General features: G+C 49.6%; 2 protein-coding genes across 6 annotated transcripts in view; one reads left to right on the top strand and one right to left on the bottom strand.

Moving 5' to 3' along the window:
• Positions 1-20,099, top strand: part of LOC102463552 (uncharacterized) — a 587,148-nt gene that overhangs the window by 53,882 nt on the left and 513,167 nt on the right. The window lies entirely within an intron of this gene.
• LOC102444983 (uncharacterized) overlaps positions 1-20,099 on the bottom strand; it is a 66,789-nt gene that overhangs the window by 21,009 nt on the left and 25,681 nt on the right. The window contains exons 9-13 of the mRNA XM_089772714.1: positions 17,105-17,609; positions 9,020-9,108; positions 8,043-8,169; positions 6,570-6,658; positions 4,556-4,682 (exon numbers count right to left, since the gene is read on the bottom strand). Coding sequence (XP_089628840.1) covers positions 4,556-4,682; positions 6,570-6,658; positions 8,043-8,169; positions 9,020-9,108; positions 17,105-17,609 — 937 coding nt within the window. The remainder of the gene's footprint in view (positions 1-4,555; positions 4,683-6,569; positions 6,659-8,042; positions 8,170-9,019; positions 9,109-17,104; positions 17,610-20,099) is intronic.

Raw genomic sequence — 20,099 nt, 5'->3', positions numbered from 1 at the left:
CTCAGAACAGCATACAGTACTGCAGCTGAAGACTCCACTGTGCCAAAAGGTGTGTCTACCCTTGCCCCCTAGTTCGAACTAGGGAGGCAAATGAAGCATACCGAAGTTGCTAATGAAGCGCGGGATTTAAATATCCCACGCTTCATTAGCATATTCGCGGCCAGTCGCCATTTTAAAAAGCTGGGAGCCCGAATTAACTTGCCGCGTGTAGACGCGGTAGTCCGATCCAAAACCCTTCCCTCGAATTAACTGTTACTCCTCGTGCAATGAGGAATAACAGTTAATTCGAGGGAAGGGTTTTGGATTGGACTACCGTGTCTACACGTGGCGAGTTAATTCGGGCTCCCAGCTTTTTAAAATGGCGACTGGCCACAAATATGCTAATCAAGCACGGGATATTTAAATCCCATGCTTTATTCGCAACTTCGATATGCTTCATTTGCCTCCCTAGTTCGAACTAGGGGGCAAGTGTAGACATACCCAAATACAGCAGGAAAATTACCACCAATTTCTTCCATCTGATACTCCTGGTAATTCACTGAACAATTACATTAGCTTTATTTGAAACTGCATCACAGGGTAGACTCATATTCACTTTGTGATCTGCTATCACCCAAGATGTTTTGCAGCAGTACTGTCACTCCTAGCCAAATAGTCCCCATTTTGTAAATGTGCATTTGATTTCTTCCTTCCTGGGTGGAGTACTTTGCTCTTACCTTTACTTAGTTTCATCATACTGATTTCAGACCAAATCTCCAGTTTGTCAAAGTGATTTTAGATTCCAAAGTACTCACAACCTTCCTAGCTTGGAGCCAGCCACAACTTGTATAGGCAGACTCTCCACACCATTATCCCTGCAATCAGTTAAAATATTGAATAGTACCAAACCCAGGGATGACTTCTTAGAGATCACTTAGATACACCCTTGAAATAGGAGGGCCAACTATTAATAAGTACTCTCTGAGTACTGTCTTTCAAACAACTGTGCACTCATCATATCGTAGTTTCATCTACCCCATATTCTGCTCATTTCCCTTATGAAATGTCAAATGGCACTGGATCACTATTCTCAAAATCAAGCTGTAACAACTGTGATGTTATTGGCTTCTAATATGAACACAGAGAACATTGTTGCAACCGCTGTGATATGTTGGCAACAAACCTTGTACAAAGTGTACCCAGGGAGATATTTATGAAAAGCTTATGGTTTGCTAGTTATGCTTATATTATTTATGTGTGTGCATCAATTTTGTATTTGAAGTTATGAGTATTAGCTAGGTACTTGCATTTCCAACGTTTGCTTCAGTGGCCAGCCCACTGAAAAGGGACTTTTTAGGCTGAATAGAACTACTTGACTGGCAATTGGCATTAGGAGATGCCAATCCTCAGCTGATAAGACTGTGTGTGAATGTTCAGACCAGCATGGAGCAATGGTTTCAACCTGTAAAGAACCGAGTTTTGCCTGGACAGGTGACTTGCCCATGGGACAAACTCCATCTTGGAACTGTACTTTTCCATACGGAGAACAATGAAATTCCATCCACAGGAGGGAAGATATATAGAAGGCCTTGGAAATCCTTCCATTTTGTCTTCAATTCTGCTTCTCACCCATGGAGGGTCTTTGGTATAAACTGAAGCTCAGAACAAAGGACTGATGACCCATCCAATATGGATGTACTCCAGAGACTTGGCATAAGCCAGCTATTTATTCCATGACTGCTACAGATCAGCACCAAGAACTTTGCAATTGTTCTATTTGATTATTTTAACAATTTTAACTCTCACCCTGCCTTTCCTTCTATGAAGAAATGTTTAGATTTTAGCGTCTAAAGAATTAGAAACCACATCGTTAGGGGTAAGATTCTTTGTTATAAGTTGAACTAGAAATATGGGCAGTCCTTCAGGATCAGAAGAAACTTTAAAGTTGATTCGATTGGTTTTCATAACCTCTTAACTATACAAGGAGCATTACTGGTGGTAGCACAAGAGAAAAGTGTCTAAGGGAATGGTTTGTATAATTTCTTGTTAGCCAGTGCGGAGAATAGAAGATCTCTTTGTGACTGGTTTGGGGTGCCTTACAGTGAAGGATCCCTAGGTTTGGGCTGTAAGCAATTCCAGTTTCTAAGCAATTTGCCCTGAATTAATAAGTCTCGGTACTGCCTCCGGGACTCCTTCTTGTTACAACAACTGTTTTGCTTTCCCCATCCACTAGGTCAGTAACTCTGTCAAAGGGAATTATGTTGGTTTGGCACAATTATTCTAACTGCTATGAAGTACACATGCTTGCTCATATTGTCTTGACATCTGCGACTCTTTAATGGCAAACCGGCAGGGTTACTGTTTGAAATTTGGGTTTAATTCATTGAGGGGCTCCTGAGATACTGGACTTCTTCTCAAAAGCCACCGTTTGCTAAATCACCAGATGCCTTTGACGTTTTGCTCAAACCTTGGCTGGAATTAGGCTTTTAATTGTCCCTCCAATTGATTTCAGTCACTTGTCATTTACATCAGCTAGGGTGTGTCCCTGACTGCCAAAGCTCTGTGTGTGGGTGGGGGAGCAAGGGGAGGAAGTAGATTTCAGATGGGCATGAGCCCAACTGACAAATCAAAGAGATGAAAATGCAGACAAGCAGCAAGACTAAGGCTCTGTTAGCTTTCAGAGGGTATCCAGTAATCTGTCAGCAAAGTAATTGGTTGGCTGGAGGGGACATGTTTTGGGCATTATACCTGGACTATACCAGTGCATTTGAATTTGAGCCCCACAAGTAGTAGCTTTTGGACAAAGCGTGTGGTGTATTTTTATTGCCTTTTGAATTAGCTTCCTTTAGAAGTTTTGCCATCTGATACCAAAGTACTTCTATCCAAAGGCAAACTTTTGCCTGGTCTATGCTTAAAAGCACTGCCAACATTACTCTCCAGGTTAGGGATATGCAAAATTGCACCCCTAACTGAAAAAAGCACAATTATAGTGGCAAAATAAAGTGCATTAAAACATGAAGGCAATCAAATGCCCATAAACTACATAAATGCAGTTAAGGTTGCTCAGGGCTGCCTCGTGCCCTTCCAGCATAGGTGTGGAGGCTAAATTAAGCTTCTGAAAATGAAGAGTTAAAGTACATGTGATTAGCGTTCGCATCGGCTCATTAGGCGGCCTCAAGAAAAATGTGTGACCTCATGTCCTGACCTCTATGGCTGCCAGGCAGAAGCATCAGGTGGGTGGGCAAGGTGGGTGGGGGGAGTCTCTGTGCCCTGACCCCACTCTCTGGCAGGCGCACAGGACAGGTAGAAAAGCGGGACAAGCCTCTGCACACAATCCTCTCTCCAAAAGGAGCACCGGTCAGACGGGAAGAGCGAGGCAGCTCCCAGGATGGATGGGGGTGGGTGGGAGATGCAGGCAGGAGTCAGGAGGGACCTTCACTTGCTCTGGCCCAGGCCCTACAAATTGCTAATCCGCCTCCAGGTGTAAGAATGGTGCAGAGGTTACAAGCTACCATGGGAAGCAGAGGGGTCTCCTGCTGTATGGGATGTCTTGAGGCCTTTCTGGCAGATAGTTTAGTCAGACACCAAGGCTACGTCTACACTGGCATGATTTTCCGGAAATGCTTTTAACGGAAAAGTTTCCGTTAAAAACATTTTCGGAAAAGAGCGTCTAGTTTGGCAGGACGCTTTTCCGCAAAAACACTTTTTGTGGAAAAGCGTTCGAGGCCAATCTAGATGCGCTTTTCCGCAAAAAAGCCCCGATTGCCATTTTCGCGATTGGGGCTTTTTTGCGGAAAACAAATCTCTGCTGTCTACACTGGCCCTTTTGCTCAAAAGTCTTTCGGAAAAAGACTTTTGCCCGAACGGGAGCAGCATAGTATTTCCGCAAAAGCACTGACAATCTTACATGAGATCGTCAGTGCTTTTGCGGAAATTCAAGCGGCCAGTGTAGACAGCTGGCAAGCAGATGATTTTGCGGAAAAACTTGCCAGTCTGTAAACAGCCCAAGTGCTCTGCTCAGGACAGCGGTGACTGGATGGAATTCTATGGTCTGTGTGATACAGGGGGAATGAGCAGATGAGCTAATAGCCTTAAAATCTACCAATCTATAACCAATATGAGGAAGGGCTAAGAACATGCCATGGCATGCGTTTCACACACTGGGAATACCAGCATTTATCCACCCACCCTGAGGAGGAATTCTTGCCTTGGGGATTGTCAGCCATCTGGTGGCAGACATCCTAGCAATCTCCAGGGGTAAGCGAAGCAAGGGATCCTCAGGAGGAAGGTAAATTGGGTGGGAGTGAAGGGGATTTTGCACGTGTGCGTTGCTGTGTAGAGGAAGCTCAGGACAGGTATGGGAAGCCTCCATTTACTAGACCAGACCAAACCCCGGTTCTGCCTTAGCAAAGAGACGATGTTACACTTGGTGCCATGCTGCAGAGCTCTAGTGTGTGGGTCACTGGCACGTTGGGGTGATGCTGAAACTGGGCAGCGCAGAGGTTGCATTGTGCAGTGACGTGCACTCTAGTTAATCACTTCCCCTTCTAAAAACTGCAGAGACAGGACTCCTTACCCAGTGAGGTCACGTTCTCATAGTTCTCCTGCATGACGTCTCTGTAGAGGGATCTCTGACCTGGGTCCAGCAAAGTCCACTCTTCTTCACTGAAATTCACAGCCACCTCTTCAAAGGTCACTGGCCCCTGAAAAAGCAAGAGCCCCACCCCCACCACTCAGCACCTGCTGCCCCACTCACAGCCTCACTAGTCATGGACAAAAGGAGCCAATCAAGAGGAGGCTCTGTGGGGCTCATAGTGAACAGAATCTCACTCCCACCCTGCCCACAAAAGTAGAGAGACATCAGAGCGATGGAGTGTTCACATCCTTCACTCACCAACTAGCCAGAGACTGATATACGACATGAAGCCCCCAGCAGAATCCAGGGTGAAAATCCCAAACCCTTTCCCTGTCCAGCAGCTGAATGTGAAGGGAGGGGCAGTCCCCCATAGCCCTGCTGCAAGTGCCCCCCTTCGGATCTCCCAGCAGCCACTGGCTCTTGAGTTCAGGCTCCTGCACTAAAAGCTTGGTAAGTTTTCCCAGCCCTGTCCAGGGGGTTGTTTCCTGTTCCGAAAATAAGGAAGTTCCATTCCAAATCCTAAGGGTCTGTTCCTAGACCCAAGGAACCAGGTGACACCAGTCACCGCAGCTATGTCACACTCTGTGCACCTCTTTCTGCACTTCTGCATAGTATCTCACTCCTCCCACCTGCAGATCAAACTCCCTAGACCAGGAGTCACCAACCCGTCGATCACAATATCTGGGCCACTAACATCCAGCAGAGCAGTGGGGCTCAGACTGGCTGTCAGCGAGCTGCAAGCTCCTCTCTGTGATGCCCGTGGGGAGAGAGGGACAGCATGTCTTTGCAAGCTGCCCACACCCACAGCTCCCACTGGCTGGCAAGTGAACCCCACAGAGCTGAAGCCCTCAGACCCACCTCCTTACTGAGCAGGAGATAGAGGTGAAGTTTTTTCCCCTGGGACTGCAGCTGTGGTGAGAATTGCAGCCATGGGGAAAGTGAGCCTGCATGAGGATCCTGCTGGGTTGCTGCCTGGAAGTCACTGAGGTAAGTGCCTCCCAGCAAAAACCTCTGCATAGCTTCTGTTAGGATCACCATCCCATCGATCGCAATCTCAGGGCCACGCTAATTCCAGCGGAGCAGCAAGGCTCATGCAGGCTGTCAGACATCCTTGGTGAGAGAGAGACAGCGTGTCTCTGCAAGCCGCCCACACTCACAGCTCCCATTGGCTGGCTCCTGGCCAATGAGAGCCGTGAGGAGAGTGCTGGGGGTGGGGCAGAGCATTGAGACATACTGGACACCTCCCCATCAGGGGAGCACAGAGATAAGCCTGCAGTTGGATCCTTCTGCGTGCGGCATGGAGCCATGGCAGGAAGGCAGGCTGTCTTGATCCCTGCTGTACTGACAACTGGGAGCTGCCTGTGATAAGCAGCTGGAGACTGCACTTCACACCCTGACCTGTACCTCTGTCTTAGCCCTGATTCCTCTCTCACAGCCAGCACCTCACACTGCCACCTGCACCCCAAAACTGGGAGGAGGGTCCAGACTGGGTCAAAGTTTTGGGTTGCAGCTGGGGAAATGGGGTGCTGACTCTGGGACGGGTCTTCAGGCTGGAACAGAGAGCCAGCAACCCACACCTGCATCCCAAAACTTTGCCCCAGTCTGGATCCCCTCCCAGAGCCAGCACCCTCAACCCCCACTGCACCAAAACACTGTGCCCAGCCTGAAGTCCTCTCCTGCACCCAAACTCCCTCCTAGAACTTACACCCGTCATCCCTTCCTGCTCCCAAACCCCTCGGCCTGGGCCCAGTGAAAGTAAGTGAGGATGGGGGAAGAGTGATGGAAAGTGGGGGGAATGGAGAGGCCAGGGCTTTGGGAAAGGGGGGAGGGTTTATATCCTGGGTTGCCCTGAAATTTAAAAAGCAATCTTGGGCATAAAAAGGTGGCTCAGATGCTCCCACCAGCTATGAATTAACCATTCTTTTTCCACCAGCAACTAACTGATAGTCCCTACCTGAACCAATTCCAATGCAGCCATTTCCCTTCCCCGTCCCAAAGGAAGGCGGGATGGCCTGGAGCAACACATGGATGTCATTCCGCAGCCTGTCAAGGCAAAAAGAGAATTTAGGGAGCCGTTAGAACAGGCTGTGGTTTGTGTCACATCACAATCTCTGCCCTCCCAGCTCCTCCCCTGCAGAAAGGCATTCCAGGCTCTGCCATTCAAAGAACAGACAGATCCCAAAGACAAGAACTGATAGTAAAGGGAGCAGGGGGAATTTAAGTACTTAGATGTCGGTGGGTACAGTGACAACACTAAACCTAACATTTCCATTGAGCTTGTGGGATGTTCTGTTGAAAGACGTAACCAGGAGAAGTGACATTTTAGATCTGATTCTAACTGAGAGAGAAGAATTGGAAATGAATAGGAGGGTTGAAGGTGTGACAAAGTGGGGGATTTATGGGGGCTCAACCGAGTTGCATGCACAAGGGGTGGCACTCAGTATCCCTGGGGGTTACCAGTTTAGCAAGGTAAGTTTAGTGTGAGCTTGTTGTAATAGGGACCAGTACAAAACTAGAGACCCCAGAGACTGGTGACCTGGTGACCAGGAGACACAGCTCAGATGGCATAGCTGGATCTCACAAGTGGGAAAACAATGGGCTTCAGAGAGAGGACACCCTGTGACCTGAACAGCTGCTTCCAGCCATGGGGGAGCAAAGGACAGGAGAGAGGAGAGGCAGACAAGAGAGGGGCCAAGGTGACCCTGTTCACCTGAACAGAAGGCAAAGGACAAGGAAGCAGCTGCTGGAGAGGGATATCTGAGTTCTGACAGAAGGAGGGAGCTCCTGCACTGGGCAGAGGGAGCAGGCAAAGCTCACCTGGCTGCAGGGGACACTCGGATGTGCTGTGCTGAGGGAGGCCAGGTATGATGTGTTCATGCTCAGTAAACACTCCTGTTTTACAATGGCTGAGAGTTACCACATTCTAGAGAGCAGGGCTGCACTATTCCCTCTGAGAGTGGAGGCTCTGGGGTTCCAGAGCGAGTGGACTCCGTGATGGGGCCCACAGTGACAGGTGTGCTGGAGGCTCAGAGAAATGTAGTCCCAGAAAACAGAGGGAGAGTGGATTCCCAAGTAGAGGGCACTGGAGGGGGTTCCAAGTGTGGGCACCACCTTTGAGTCCATGATAGAAGGCATGGGGGGGGGGGGGGTGAAAGTGATCATCATAAAATTGTAGATTGAAATGCACAAGGGTCTATTAACAGCCAGAGGGTTTCCAGCCTCTGCAAGCACAGTAATTAGCTGGCTGGAAGAGGCATGCTGTGGGCATTGCACCTGAACTATTCTCATGCATTTCAATTTGAGCTCCACAGGAAGTAGCTTGCAGAAGAAGCATGTTGTGTAATTCTATTGCCTTTTGAAATAGCTATGCCAGCAAAATCTAGAGATAGCACATTTGTAGTGGCAAAAAAAGTGCAGGACTCCTTACCCAGGGAGGTCACATTCTCGTAGTTCTCCCGCATGACGGCTCTGTAGAGGGCTCTCTGAGCAGGGTCCAGCAGAGCCCACTCTTCCCAGGTGAAATACACAGCCACCTCCTCGAAGGGCATGGGCTCCTGAAAAAGCAAGGCCCTCCCATTCAATACTTGCTACCCGACTCACTAGTCATGGGGAAAATGAGCCAATCAAGTGGAAGTTCTGGGAGGCTCTCAATCAGCAAAGTCTCACCCCCATTCAGCTCAGAGACATTGGGGGAGAGAGACCTTATCCCCCACCAGGCAGGGGGACGGAGTGTTCACATCCATCACTCACTGACTAGCCACAGGCTAATATAGGACATGGAGCCCCCAGCAGAAATCAGGGACAGTGCCCAGCAGCTGGCTGTGAGGAAAGGGGCAGGTCCCCTAAGTCCTGCTGCAAAATGGCCTCTTTAAATCTCCCATTAGCCACTGGCTCATAAGTTCAGGCTCCAACAGCAAAAGCCCGGTAAGTTTTCACAGCCCCCTCCCGACTAGCTGGGAGAAATGGGCTGAGCAAGGCTCCTTAAGTAGGGAACCTTCCTCTGCCTAGTTTCTGTCTCCTCAAACCTCCAGATCATATTCCTTAGAACAGGAGTAGGCAACCTTTTTTGGGTCAGAGGCTACTGACCCACAGAAAAATCAGTCGGGTGCCACGCACAGACAACCCTCTCTGACCTGGCTCCCAACTGAGAAGCAGAAAGACACTCCTCCCATACCTGAGCCTAGGGGGGCACAGCCTAGTAGTTTTTTTGTGCTCTAGTCTCATGATGTGGCAGCAGGGGGGCTGGAGCACCAGCACAGGCTCCCCAATGTAGGGCAGAGCCGTGAGCCTCAGGGGCCAGATCCAGGCAAGCCAGAAGCCACATCCAGCTTCCAGGTCTGAGGATCCCCACACCTCTGCCTTAGAAATTCCTAAAACCTATATATGAACCATTCCTTTCTCTACCTGAACTGATTCCAGCGCAGTCATTTTCCTTTCCTGTCCTGTAGGATGATGGGATGGCGTGGAGCAAAACATGGACGTCATTACACAGCCTATTGAGGCAGGAAGAGAATTTAGGGAGCCGTTAGAACCAGCTGTAGTTTGCGTCACCTCACATTTCTCTGCCCTCCCAGCTTCTCCCCTGAAGAAAAACATCCCAGATTCTGCCATACAAAGAAGAAGAAATGTTTCAAAGACAAGAGTGGAGGGGGGGAAACTTTAACTACCCAGGTACCAGCGAGTACAGAAACAACACCAAATGCACTTCCACTCAGATGTGAAATGTGACTTTTTGTTTCAGAAGATGGAAGGACTAACTGGGAGCACTGACCTTTTAGAATTGATTCTGACTAACAGAGAAGAACTGGTAATGAATATGAAGGTTGAATACAAGTTGGTGGAAGTGACCGTGATATCATAGATTTCATGATTCTAGTACAGGAAGAGATTAAATAAACAATAGACTTCAAAAAATAGACTTAGAAAAGAGTCCATTGGAAGAAAATCATAGAATCATAGAGCTGGAAAAGACCTCAGAATGTCATCAAGTCCACCCCCCTGCTCTAGGCAGGACCAATCCCAACTAAATCAACCCAGCCAGGGCTTTGTCAAGACAAGACATAAACTCCTCTAGGGATGGAGACTCCATTACTTCCCCATTCCAGTGCTTCACCACTCTCCTGGGCTACGTCTAGATTGCATCCCTTTTTCGTAAAAGGGATGCAAATTAGATGTATTTCAATTGCTAATGAGGCGGGAATTTAAATCTCCCCCGCTTCATTAGCATAAAAATGGCTGCCGCTTTTTTTCAACACGGAGCTTTTCCGGAAAAAAGCGCCAGTTTAGACGTGGATCTTCCGGAAAATAAAGCCTTTTCTGAAAGATCCCTTATCCCTTATTTTAAGAGGGATAAGGGATCTTTCGGAAAAGGCTTTCTTTTCCGAAAGATCCGCGTCTAGACTGGCGCTTTTTTCTGGCAAAGCTCCGTGCCGAAAAAAAAGCGGCAGCCATTTTTATGCTAATGAAGCGGGGGAGATTTAAATCCCCGCTTCATTAGCAATTGCGATACATCTAATTTGCATCCCTTTTACGAAAAAGGGATGCAATCTAGACGTAGCCCTAGTGAAATAGTTTTTCCTAATATCCAACCTGGACCTCTCCCACCGCAACTTGAGACCATTGCTCCTTGTTCTGCCATCTGTCACCACTGAGAACAGCCTTTCTCCATCCTCTTTGGAAGCTCCCTTCAGGAAGTTGAAGGCTGCTATCAAATCCCCCCTCACTCTTCGCTTCTGCAGACTAAACAGACCCAACTCCCTCATCCTCTCCTCATAGTTCATATGCTCCAGCCCCCTAATCATTTTGGTTGCCCTCTGCTGGACCCTCTCCAATGCGTCCACATCATTTTTGTAGTGGGGGGCCCAGAACTGGACACAATCCTCCAGATGTGGCCTCACCAGAGCCGAACAAAGGGGAATAATGACATCTTTGGAGAGGGAAATGTAAGGGGGAAAAGACTGCAGGAGAGCTGGTAGTTTCTCAAAGCGACACTATTCAAGAAGTATAACCTACAGCAAAGGACAGACAGGAAGAGGAGGAAGAGATCAATGTGTGTCCATCAGAGGCTCTTTAATTACCTGAAAATAAAAAGAAGCCTCACAAAAAATGGAAGCAGACAAATTGTGAAGGGGAAGTGAAAAAGAACCTCACAAGCACTTTTGTATAGACAAAATCAGAAAGGTAAAGCACAAAATGAGTTACATCGAGTAAGAGACATAAAAGGCAGTAAGGGAATGGGGAAGAAAAATGCAGGGAAGGAGGGCTCATAAATGATGAAATCAAGAACATTTGCATGTTTAATGCCTGTTTTAACTAACTAGATTAACTGTAATCAGATACTTCACAGAATTATTACCACATCCAACTGGGAAGGACCACAAACACCATAGGGAAAGAAAAGGTTAAAGAATATCTAGAGAAGTTAGATGTATTTAAGTCAGCATGGCAGGATGAATTTGAGTACTTAAGTAACTTGGAATCATTAGCTATTTTCTTCAAGAACTCATGCAGGACAGCTGAGGCTCCAGAGGACTGGAGAAAGGCAAACATAAAACCTGTCTTTAAAAAGGGAGAACAATGTAGATATGGGGAATAAAGACCAGTCAAATGTAATTTCAGTACCAAGAAAGATTCTGCAACAACCTAGTAAAGGAACATAAGCTTTGGCAAGCGTAAAAGTATAAAACCAAGAATATGAAGAGCAACGAGCAAAACACAATAACTAACAGCAATTTTTTTAAGTCCTTAAAGAACACAAAATCTGGAGTGAAATGTCTCCCCAACCCTACTTATGGAAGCCATTTAGACCGTGAGCATGTGAGCAAGAACATGCCAGCCTAGCACCTGGGAGAAGGAATGCTTAGTGCCACCTCAGAGCATTGGCCCTCCACAGCAATAGAGAGTCCCATCTCCAGCCACGGCCAACTCAGTAATGATTCAGAGGAAGGAGAGCAGAGCAAGTATACCAATATACGCCCCCACTCCGGTACAGTATGTGTGCTTGGTGCATGCACATTCCTGACCCCCACATATGGATGATAACGTTCTGAAAGTATGAAATTATTAGAAATATAAGACACAGACTGGAAGGGAGATGGTTGGCTGCAGAGCTCTGGCTCCTGCTATCACAAGCAATTACTCCATACAAGCTCCCTTAGAAATGTGTGTGTCTCTTTCTTAAAGCAACCCTCTTTGTTTGCCCATTCGTCCTAGGGCATCTTGAGAAAAGAAAAGGGCCCTGCTAATTTTCTTTTTAGCACCTAAGAGACACAGTTCTCCTAAACAGGGAACAGCCTCTTGCTTTGATCTGTATTAATTATGGGGACAGACACGTTCATTAGTAAACATTTAAACTGAAACAGAGGGGAAAAGAAATATTTCTCAAACAAGGGAAAGGTGATCATGGGGAATTTTAAAAGGAGAAGCTACTGCAATTGAAAAACAGGGGGAACACTTCCAGACCTGAGGGGATTTTTAATTGTTTCATTAGTACATAGGAAAAAAAACAAACCATGAGATTTGGTATCAATGTACAGTAATGAGAGAAAGAAGGGTGGAAATCTGAGGAATTTGGGATCAGTTGTCACAAATTTAAGAAAATAAATGGAGAAATTGGAGGGATTTTAAGTCAATAATTGATCATAGGTCAAGAGGTAAAATCTGAGAGAATTTCTTATTTATTGAGAGAAAAGAGCAACATCTGAAAGGATTTTCTTCCAGTATGTAAGAAGCTGAGAAAAATGGGAGGAGATTTTAATGCTAACATTTCATAATAAGAGGCAATGAAAAAATCTCAGGACCTATCAAAATGGTAACAGCTAACAGGAGAGAAGAGGGCCAAGGAAACTGTGGGGTGAATCACTGTGAAAACATGCTATGTCAATGCGAATTGGCTGAGGGCCCGCCATACAAAAGAACAGTCACATTGGGTCAGAGCAAAAGTCCATCTATCCCAGTATCCTGTCTTCTGACACTGGTCAATGCCAGGTGCCCTAAAGAAAATGAACAGAACAGGGAATCATCAAGTGATCCATCCCCTGTAGCCCATTCCCAGCTTCTGGCAGAGAGAGGCTACAGACACTAACAACTCACATCGGAGGAGAAAAATGAATGGTTAACCGATAAGCCTCGCCCTTTATGGGTGATGCTTAGCAGTTATCATTAACCAGTGGGGGTTTGAGCAGCTCCCCACCAGCTGTGACAGGGGGCTGGTCATAGGCAAGGGCACTGCAGCTGGCTGGAGCAATCCCTGTCTGCAGCCAGGGGAGGGGAAGGAGAATGCTCTAGCTGGGGCAGTGGAGCCAATACACCTCCCCTTTAATTGGTTAACTAGTTAACTATTACATTCAACTGGTTAACCAATGAAATGAGATGTTACATCCTTACATCAGACCTGACATACCCATTGCTCTAATACACTTGCTGTTATCTTTCAACAAGGGCACTCCATCCAGTAAAAGAGAGCGCCTCACCCACACTGGGGGGATTTTATAGCAACTCTTGAAAAGTGGAGAGAAAAGGGGTCAAACCCATAGGCTGTGTCTAGACTGGCAAGTTTTTCCGCAAAATCAGCTGCTTTTGCGGAAAAACTTGCCAGCTGTCTACACTGGCCGCTTGAATTTCCGCAAGAACACTGACGATCTCATGTAAGAAATCAGTGCTTCTTGCAGAAATACTATGCTGCTCCCGTTTGGGCAAAAGCCCTCTTGCGCAAATCATTTGCGCAAGAGGGCCAGTGTAGACAGCACAGTACTGTTTTGCGCAAAAAAGCCCCGATGGCTAAAATGGCAATCGGGGCTTTTTTGCGCAAAAGCGCGTCTAGATTGGCACGGACGCTTTTCCGCAAAAGTGCTTTTGCGGAAAAGCGTCCATGCCAATCTATATGCTCTTTTCCGCAAATGTTTTTAACGGAAAACTTTAGTTCACCGCCCACCCCCAGGAGCCGCGGCTGCTTCTTCCCGCCTGCCTGTGCCCTGCAAACCCCGGCCGGGCAGCGGGCCTGGGCAGCTGGTCCCCGCACCCCGCCGGCCAGAAGGGCGCCGCCGAGCTGGGTGCTCCCGACACGGGCTGACTCCAGTTCTGGCGCCGACAGAACCTGGGGGGAGTCAGGGGACCCCCAAGCAGCTACATCCCCATGGCCGGGGGCTTAACGTTACAATCCAATGCCTGGCACATTTTCAGTCGCTTCGCTGGTACTGTACCCAATTCCGTTCGCGCTGCGCCCCACAACCCCAATCTGCCATGGTTTAAGGCTCATCCCTTGCCCCCCCCGTCTGCCCTGGTTGTGCCCCCCAATCTAGTCTGGTTCTACGGACCACCTCCTGTCTCCCCCGCCCCATCATCTGCCCTGGTGTAGAGCCCACCTCCTGCCCCCCATTTTGCCATGGCTACTCCCCCAATCTCCCCTGGTTCTAGGGCTCACCCACTGTCCCCCAGTCTGTCCTGGTCTAGGGCTCACCTCTTGCCCCCTTTCTACACTAGCTGTGCTCCACCCCCACAGCCTGCCCTTGTCTAGGGCCCTCCTCTTACCCTCTTCCCCCATTGTACGCTGGATGCAACCCCCAATCTGCTGCTGACTCTACCTCTTCACCACACACACTCCCCCCAGTTCTGCTATGGCTTTAGGTCTGGTCCTGACTCCCCACAACAGCACCCAGGATCCCAACCAGCATGCTACACAAGGGGCTAAGGAGCTCATTAGGTACCCAGAGCCATCAACCAGTCCATAGCTGCCCAGGCAGATGCTGTTTGTGCCCAACTGATAGAGCAGGACACCAGCAGAGGTAGCCCCCACAGCAGGGGGCTGCCTCATTGCTCAACCTGGAGGACACTGCAGTAGGTCTAGGGAAGGTGCCCTGCTCCCAGAGCTCCCCCTGCAGCCGCATCCACATCTTCCTTCTCCCCTGCTGGTTGGTGAAGAGGTAGATGCTGCAGCCTGCTCAGCTTGCCAGGGTCACTGGTAGGATAGGACCCAGGGGATGGATCAGGGAATCAAGAGACTGAGGATATCTGGGGAAGGGACACAGAGGATCCAGGGGGAATGGCATGTTAGGGCTTGGGGAAAGCAGAAAAATGGGGGAGTCAAGTGAGCAAGAGACCCTGGGGTTTGGAGGGCGGGGGGTATGTGACTGGGTGGACCTTGCAGGGGCAGTGAACAAAGAGTTGAGGCACTGAGGGTAGGGATATGAGTGGGTAACAGTTAATAGATAACAGGGAGAGGCCCCCCACTTACCTCCTCATGCTGGAGTGCCCCCATATGCCCCCTTTAATTAAACACTATGTTTAATCAGTTAACCAATTAAACAGGATTTTAAATCCTTATTAGAGGAGAGGCAATATTAAGAGTGGGGAAAAATTGGGGGGTTGGAGAAGGGGAGGGCGGAGACTAGGGGAATTAGGTGCAGGAAAGCATCAGGAGCTGTGATGTGGGGGCCCCTTTTGGCTCTTGGTGCAGCTGGAGATGGAGGGATGGGAGAGTCTCTGTACAGATTGATCTGGGAGGACTGTGGCCGGCGGTAGAGGGGTGTTAGTGGGAGCAGGGATTTTGGGGTCCCTGTGGCAGCTGGTGCTGAATGATCTTTGCTGGGTATTCCCACTGGGGAGTCCTTGTAGGGGCATCCCTGGCTGATGAGGTAGATGGGGAAAGGGGCTGGCTGAGCAGAATCTCTGCTAGATGTGTCTCTTTGCAGCTTCTAGGCAGGTGGTGAAGGTCTGGTAGAGGTTATCTGGCAGGTGGGGTTGCTGGATTTGGGGGAGGGTCTGCTCAGCAAGGGGGCGGTCCTAATAGTGGGCCTGGGGGAAGTGTCTGGGGTGTCTCAAGGAGGGCCCTGGGTGATGTTAGGGTGCTATCCACTGGCACACACTGGTGGTCTCTGCCTAGGGAGATGTCAGGGATGTTCTTGGCTGGAGGGTGTCAGAGGCTGGGTCTCAGGAATATCTGAGGAGGGAATTGTTCCCGAGTGGGGGCGGTTCCCAGCCACATTCTACTAATGTTTTTGCTGCCCTTGTGTTAGCCACTTGGGTCAGGCAGGAGGGACTCTCTGCCCATGCCCCCAGGCAGGAGAGTCTGATCTAGACTTGTGGTGCTGGGGAACTCCCTTCCACAGAACCCGGTGTGCACATGTTGGCCTCTAGCTGGAACAGGGACACTCAGCCATCAAGCCACAATGGAAATCAGGAAGAACCAGGGTGGAGGAGGCCACCTCAGCCCTAGACTCCCAGCTTTTCCCACCACCCCCTGAGAGGCAGTAATCAGCCTCAGGTTACATAGGGGAAACTGAGGCAAAGAGGGGGAAAGATGCCCCAAGATGACACAGGGGTATGGGCTGGTGTGACGCTCAATGGTAACCCTCTAGGTAGCTTCTGTTCTTCTCATGTCCCTGCAATAACCACAATGTGGCCCCATTTTCTTCCTCACTTTGAGTGGGAGCAGGGAACATACCGAGGCATGACCATACCTAGAAAGACTATGGGGCATCATGTGTCTTGTAGCCATCTCTGTGCCTGGAGAGACCAGGGGGCATGTGAGAGACAATGCCAGTATATTCCCCCTCCTGATAGGCAGGAACTAAATCCAGGAGTCCTGGCTCCCATCCCCCCGCCCCACTCTAACCACTAGACCCCGCTACCCCCACCCCGAGCTGAGGATAGAAGCCAAGCATCCTGTACCAGGTGAGCATGAGCAGAGGCGCCAGTGCATTCTTTCTGGCACCTGGATAGCTAGCACTGACAACTCCCTTGCCCTGTGCAACTGCACAGCCTGTCCCCAAGGCTCTAGGCATGAATCCAGGCTTCTCAGTTCCCAGCACAGTTTTGTGAGCAAATAGCTCCATCCCTTGCCTGCCTTTGGCCAGCAGTTACTGGTTGGTGGTTATCTGGAGCTTAGGAAGGGAAGTGGGTTCTAATGGTTATAGCAGGAGCCGGCAGCCTGGACTCTTAGGTTCTCTCCCTGATTCCGGGAGGGGAGTGATGCCTAATGGTCAAAGAGGGGTGCAAGCCAGGATCTAGTGCAGCAGTGAGCAACCTGCAGCCCACCAGGGTTCTATGAGTAGCCAGGAGACATTTTGCTCCCTGTTGCCCACACACAAGGTTGATACATTCCTCTGTTTCCTGTCCCTGTTGTGAGTCTAGCAATACCCATGCATATAAAGCAGCGATGGGCAACCTCCCCCTCTACCGCCAATCAAAGCGTTGCTACAGTTACCTCCCCCCCCCCCCATCCCAATTCTAGGGACAGCAGCGCCGTTACCAAAACAGGCCTATCCCGGGACTCCATCTTGGTTAGGACAGTGGCGGCCCACTGAGATGAACAAGGGGCGCTCATGCGGCCCGCTCACTAGCCCGGGTGGCCCATCGCTGATCTACGGGTTAAGGCCCGGGGGTGGTTCCCACAAAGAGCAGAGCGCGGCGGGGCAGAGCAGGGGGTGCAGCGGGGGAGCTGGAGAGGGCCCTGCGGGTGCAGCTGGAAGGGGCCTGCAGGGAGATACTCACCGGAGGCGGGTGCAGCGGGGTGGCGGCCTCTCCCCGCGGCGGGGGCACAAGCAGCCCGGGCTGCAAGGCCAGGCACTAGCAACAGCGCTGCCGTCTTCCCCGGGGCTGGGTGGGTGGGACGTGGCAGCTGTGACCTACAGTGGAGGGGACCAATCAGCTGCTGCGGATGCGGGGGCAAGCGAGTCCCGGGACCTATCAGGGCGCTCCCTGGGCTGCTGTTTGTCCCGGCGCTGCAAAAATCCCAGCACGGTTCGTGCGCGGTGACAGCCCCGCCCGGACAGAGCAGGCCGGGGCGCCTGGTCACCCCAGACTCTGCCTGGCTGCGGGAGCGCGCGGGCAGCGAGAGCAGAGCTCGCACTTCGGATCCAGCCCCCTTCGCAGCTGCTGCCTCCCCCAGCGCCTTCCTGTGCGCTGCAAACACCCAGCCGGGACGCAGCGACGGCCGGGCCCGGACGCCTGGGTCCCACCGCCCCCATCGCTGCTCCCGCAGGGATCTGCGGGCCCCCTGCCTCCCTCAGACACAGTCCTTTTGAGCTGTCCCCTCAGGTCTTAGGCTATGTCTAGACCAGCATGATTTTCCGCAAATGCTTTTAACAGAAAAGTTTTTCGGTTAAAAGCATTTGCGGAAAAGAGCATCTAGTTTTTGCGGAAAAGCGTCCGTGCCAATCTAGACGCGCTTTTGCGCAAGGAAGCCCATATTGCCATTTTCGCTATCAGGGCCTTTTTGCCCAAAATAGTTTTTAGCTGTTTACACTGGCCCTCTTGTGCAAAAACATTTTGCGCAAGAGGGCTTTTGTCTGAACGGGAGCAGCATAGTATTTCTGCAAGAACACTGACAATCTTACATGAGATTGTCAATGTTCTTGCGGAAATTCAAGCGGCCAGTGTAGACAGCTGGCAAGTTTTTCCACAAAAGCAGCTGCTTTTGCGGAAAAACTTGCCAGTCTAGACGCGGCCTTGGTGTTTTTATCATGTATGATCAAATCTTTAGGGTTTGACCCCTTTCCTCTCCACTTTTCAAGAATTGCTAGAAAGTCCCCCGAGAAGCAAGGTGGGGTGAACCTCTGTCTGTTACCGGACCGATTTTGGTTGTTGACAGATAATGACAACAGTGTGTTCGAAGTGCTGAGTTTGTCAGGTCTGAGGTAAGGATGTAAAATCTGTTTCATCAGTTAGCCCAGGGGCCAGCAACCTATGGTTCTCTAGCCAAATATGTCAATGTGAATTGGCTGAGGGCCCGCCCTACAAAAGATCAGTCACATTGGGTCAGAGCATATGGCTCTTTTGTCATTCCCAACATCCACACAACTTTTTCAATTAAAAGGAAAAATTAATTCAAAATTTTGAGAACATAAGAACATAAGTGCACTCTGAGCCGGGGTAGTGAGAGGGGCTGGCGGCAGCAGAAATCTTCATCTGGCCGTGGCAGCCCAGCTATGGCCCCCATCTGATGGCTGCAGTCTCTCCCCAGCCACCATGGCAGCATGGCCAACAAAGCCTCAATCAGGGCCTAGCCCCCCTCTGTCTGCAGCATCCTGTCCCCGGCCCTGATCCTGGGGCAGGCCCCACTGTTTTGGCCCCACTCTGGCCACAGCCAGGGCTGGCTACAGTCCCCCTCCTGCTGCTGCACAGGTAGGAGGAGAGACTACCATCTGGCTGCAGTGACCCTGGACCAGTCCCTCATCCAGCCACTGCTGCCCAGGTGCAGCAGCCAAGCCCTGGCCCCGCAAGGTAATCTGGACCCAAGGCCCTCCACCCACACATACTCCACTTCCCATCCTCCTGCACCTCCCCCAACCCCACCCTCTGCCCTGAGCCCCTCATGCAGCCTAACCCTGACTACTGCACACCCACATCCACAAACTGCATCCCCAGCAGCAGCAGAAGTCCCATTAAATAAAGTCTGCAAGTACAATGTTTAATTTATGATATTAATCAATCATGTTAATTATCAATAATATTAAGTTGTATATTACCAGTCATGCAAATGGGCATTCTTATACTGGTTTTTTGTTGACCAATTGTTCTGAATTTTGATATGCTTTGGCTCTTTTGTTTGAAAAGGTTGCCAACCCCTGAGTTAACCGGTTCAATGTAATAGTTAACCAATTAAAGGGGAGATGGAATGGCCCCCATCCTCTGCTGCCCAGCTGGAGTGCCCTCCCCTGGCTGCAGACTTGTGCACCCTTACTTGTGACTGGTCCACAGGGCTGCTGCAGCCCCCTGCCCGTGGCAGGTGGGGAGCTGCTTGAGCCCCCACTGGTTAACCATAACTGGTAAGCATTGCCCATTAAGGCAAGGCTTATCGGTTAACCATTCACATCTCTACTCTGATGTGAGTTGTTAATGTCTAGACTAAGCCTCTCATTGCCAGAAGGTAGGAATGGGCTACAGGGGATGGATCACTTGTTGATTCCCTGTTCTGTTCGTTTCCTTTGGGGCACCTGGCATTGACCAGTGTCAGAAGACGGGATCCTGGGATAGATGGATTTTTGCTCTGACCCAATGTGACTGTTTTTTTGTATGGCGGGCCCTCAGCCAATTCGCATTGACATAGCATGGTGTCACAGCGATCCTCTCCACAATTTCGTTGCACCCTCTTCTCTCCTGTTATCTGTTATTAGTTTGATAGGTCCTGAGATTTTTCTTTGCCTCTTATTACGAAATGTTAGTATTAAAATCTCCTCCATTTTTTCCCAACTTCGTACATACTGGAGATGTTGTTTCACCTTTCAGATGTTGCTCTTTTCTCTCAATAAATAAGAAATTCTCTCAGATTTTTACCTCTTTACGTATGATCAATTATTGATTGAAAATCCCTCCAATTTCTCCATTTTTCTCTTAAATTTGTGACAACTGATCCCAAATTCCTCAGATTTCCACCCTTCTCTCATTACTGTACATTGATACCAAATCTCACGTTTTGCTTTTTCCTATGTACTAAAGAAACATTAATTAAAAGTCCTCTCAGATCTGGAAGAGTTCTCCATTTTTC

Source organism: Pelodiscus sinensis, chromosome 22 (genome assembly GCF_052426305.1).
Source record: "Pelodiscus sinensis isolate ZL-2025 chromosome 22, ASM5242630v1, whole genome shotgun sequence".
NCBI lineage: Eukaryota > Metazoa > Chordata > Testudines > Trionychidae > Pelodiscus > Pelodiscus sinensis.
This window is presented reverse-complemented; position numbering and strand designations above follow the sequence as displayed.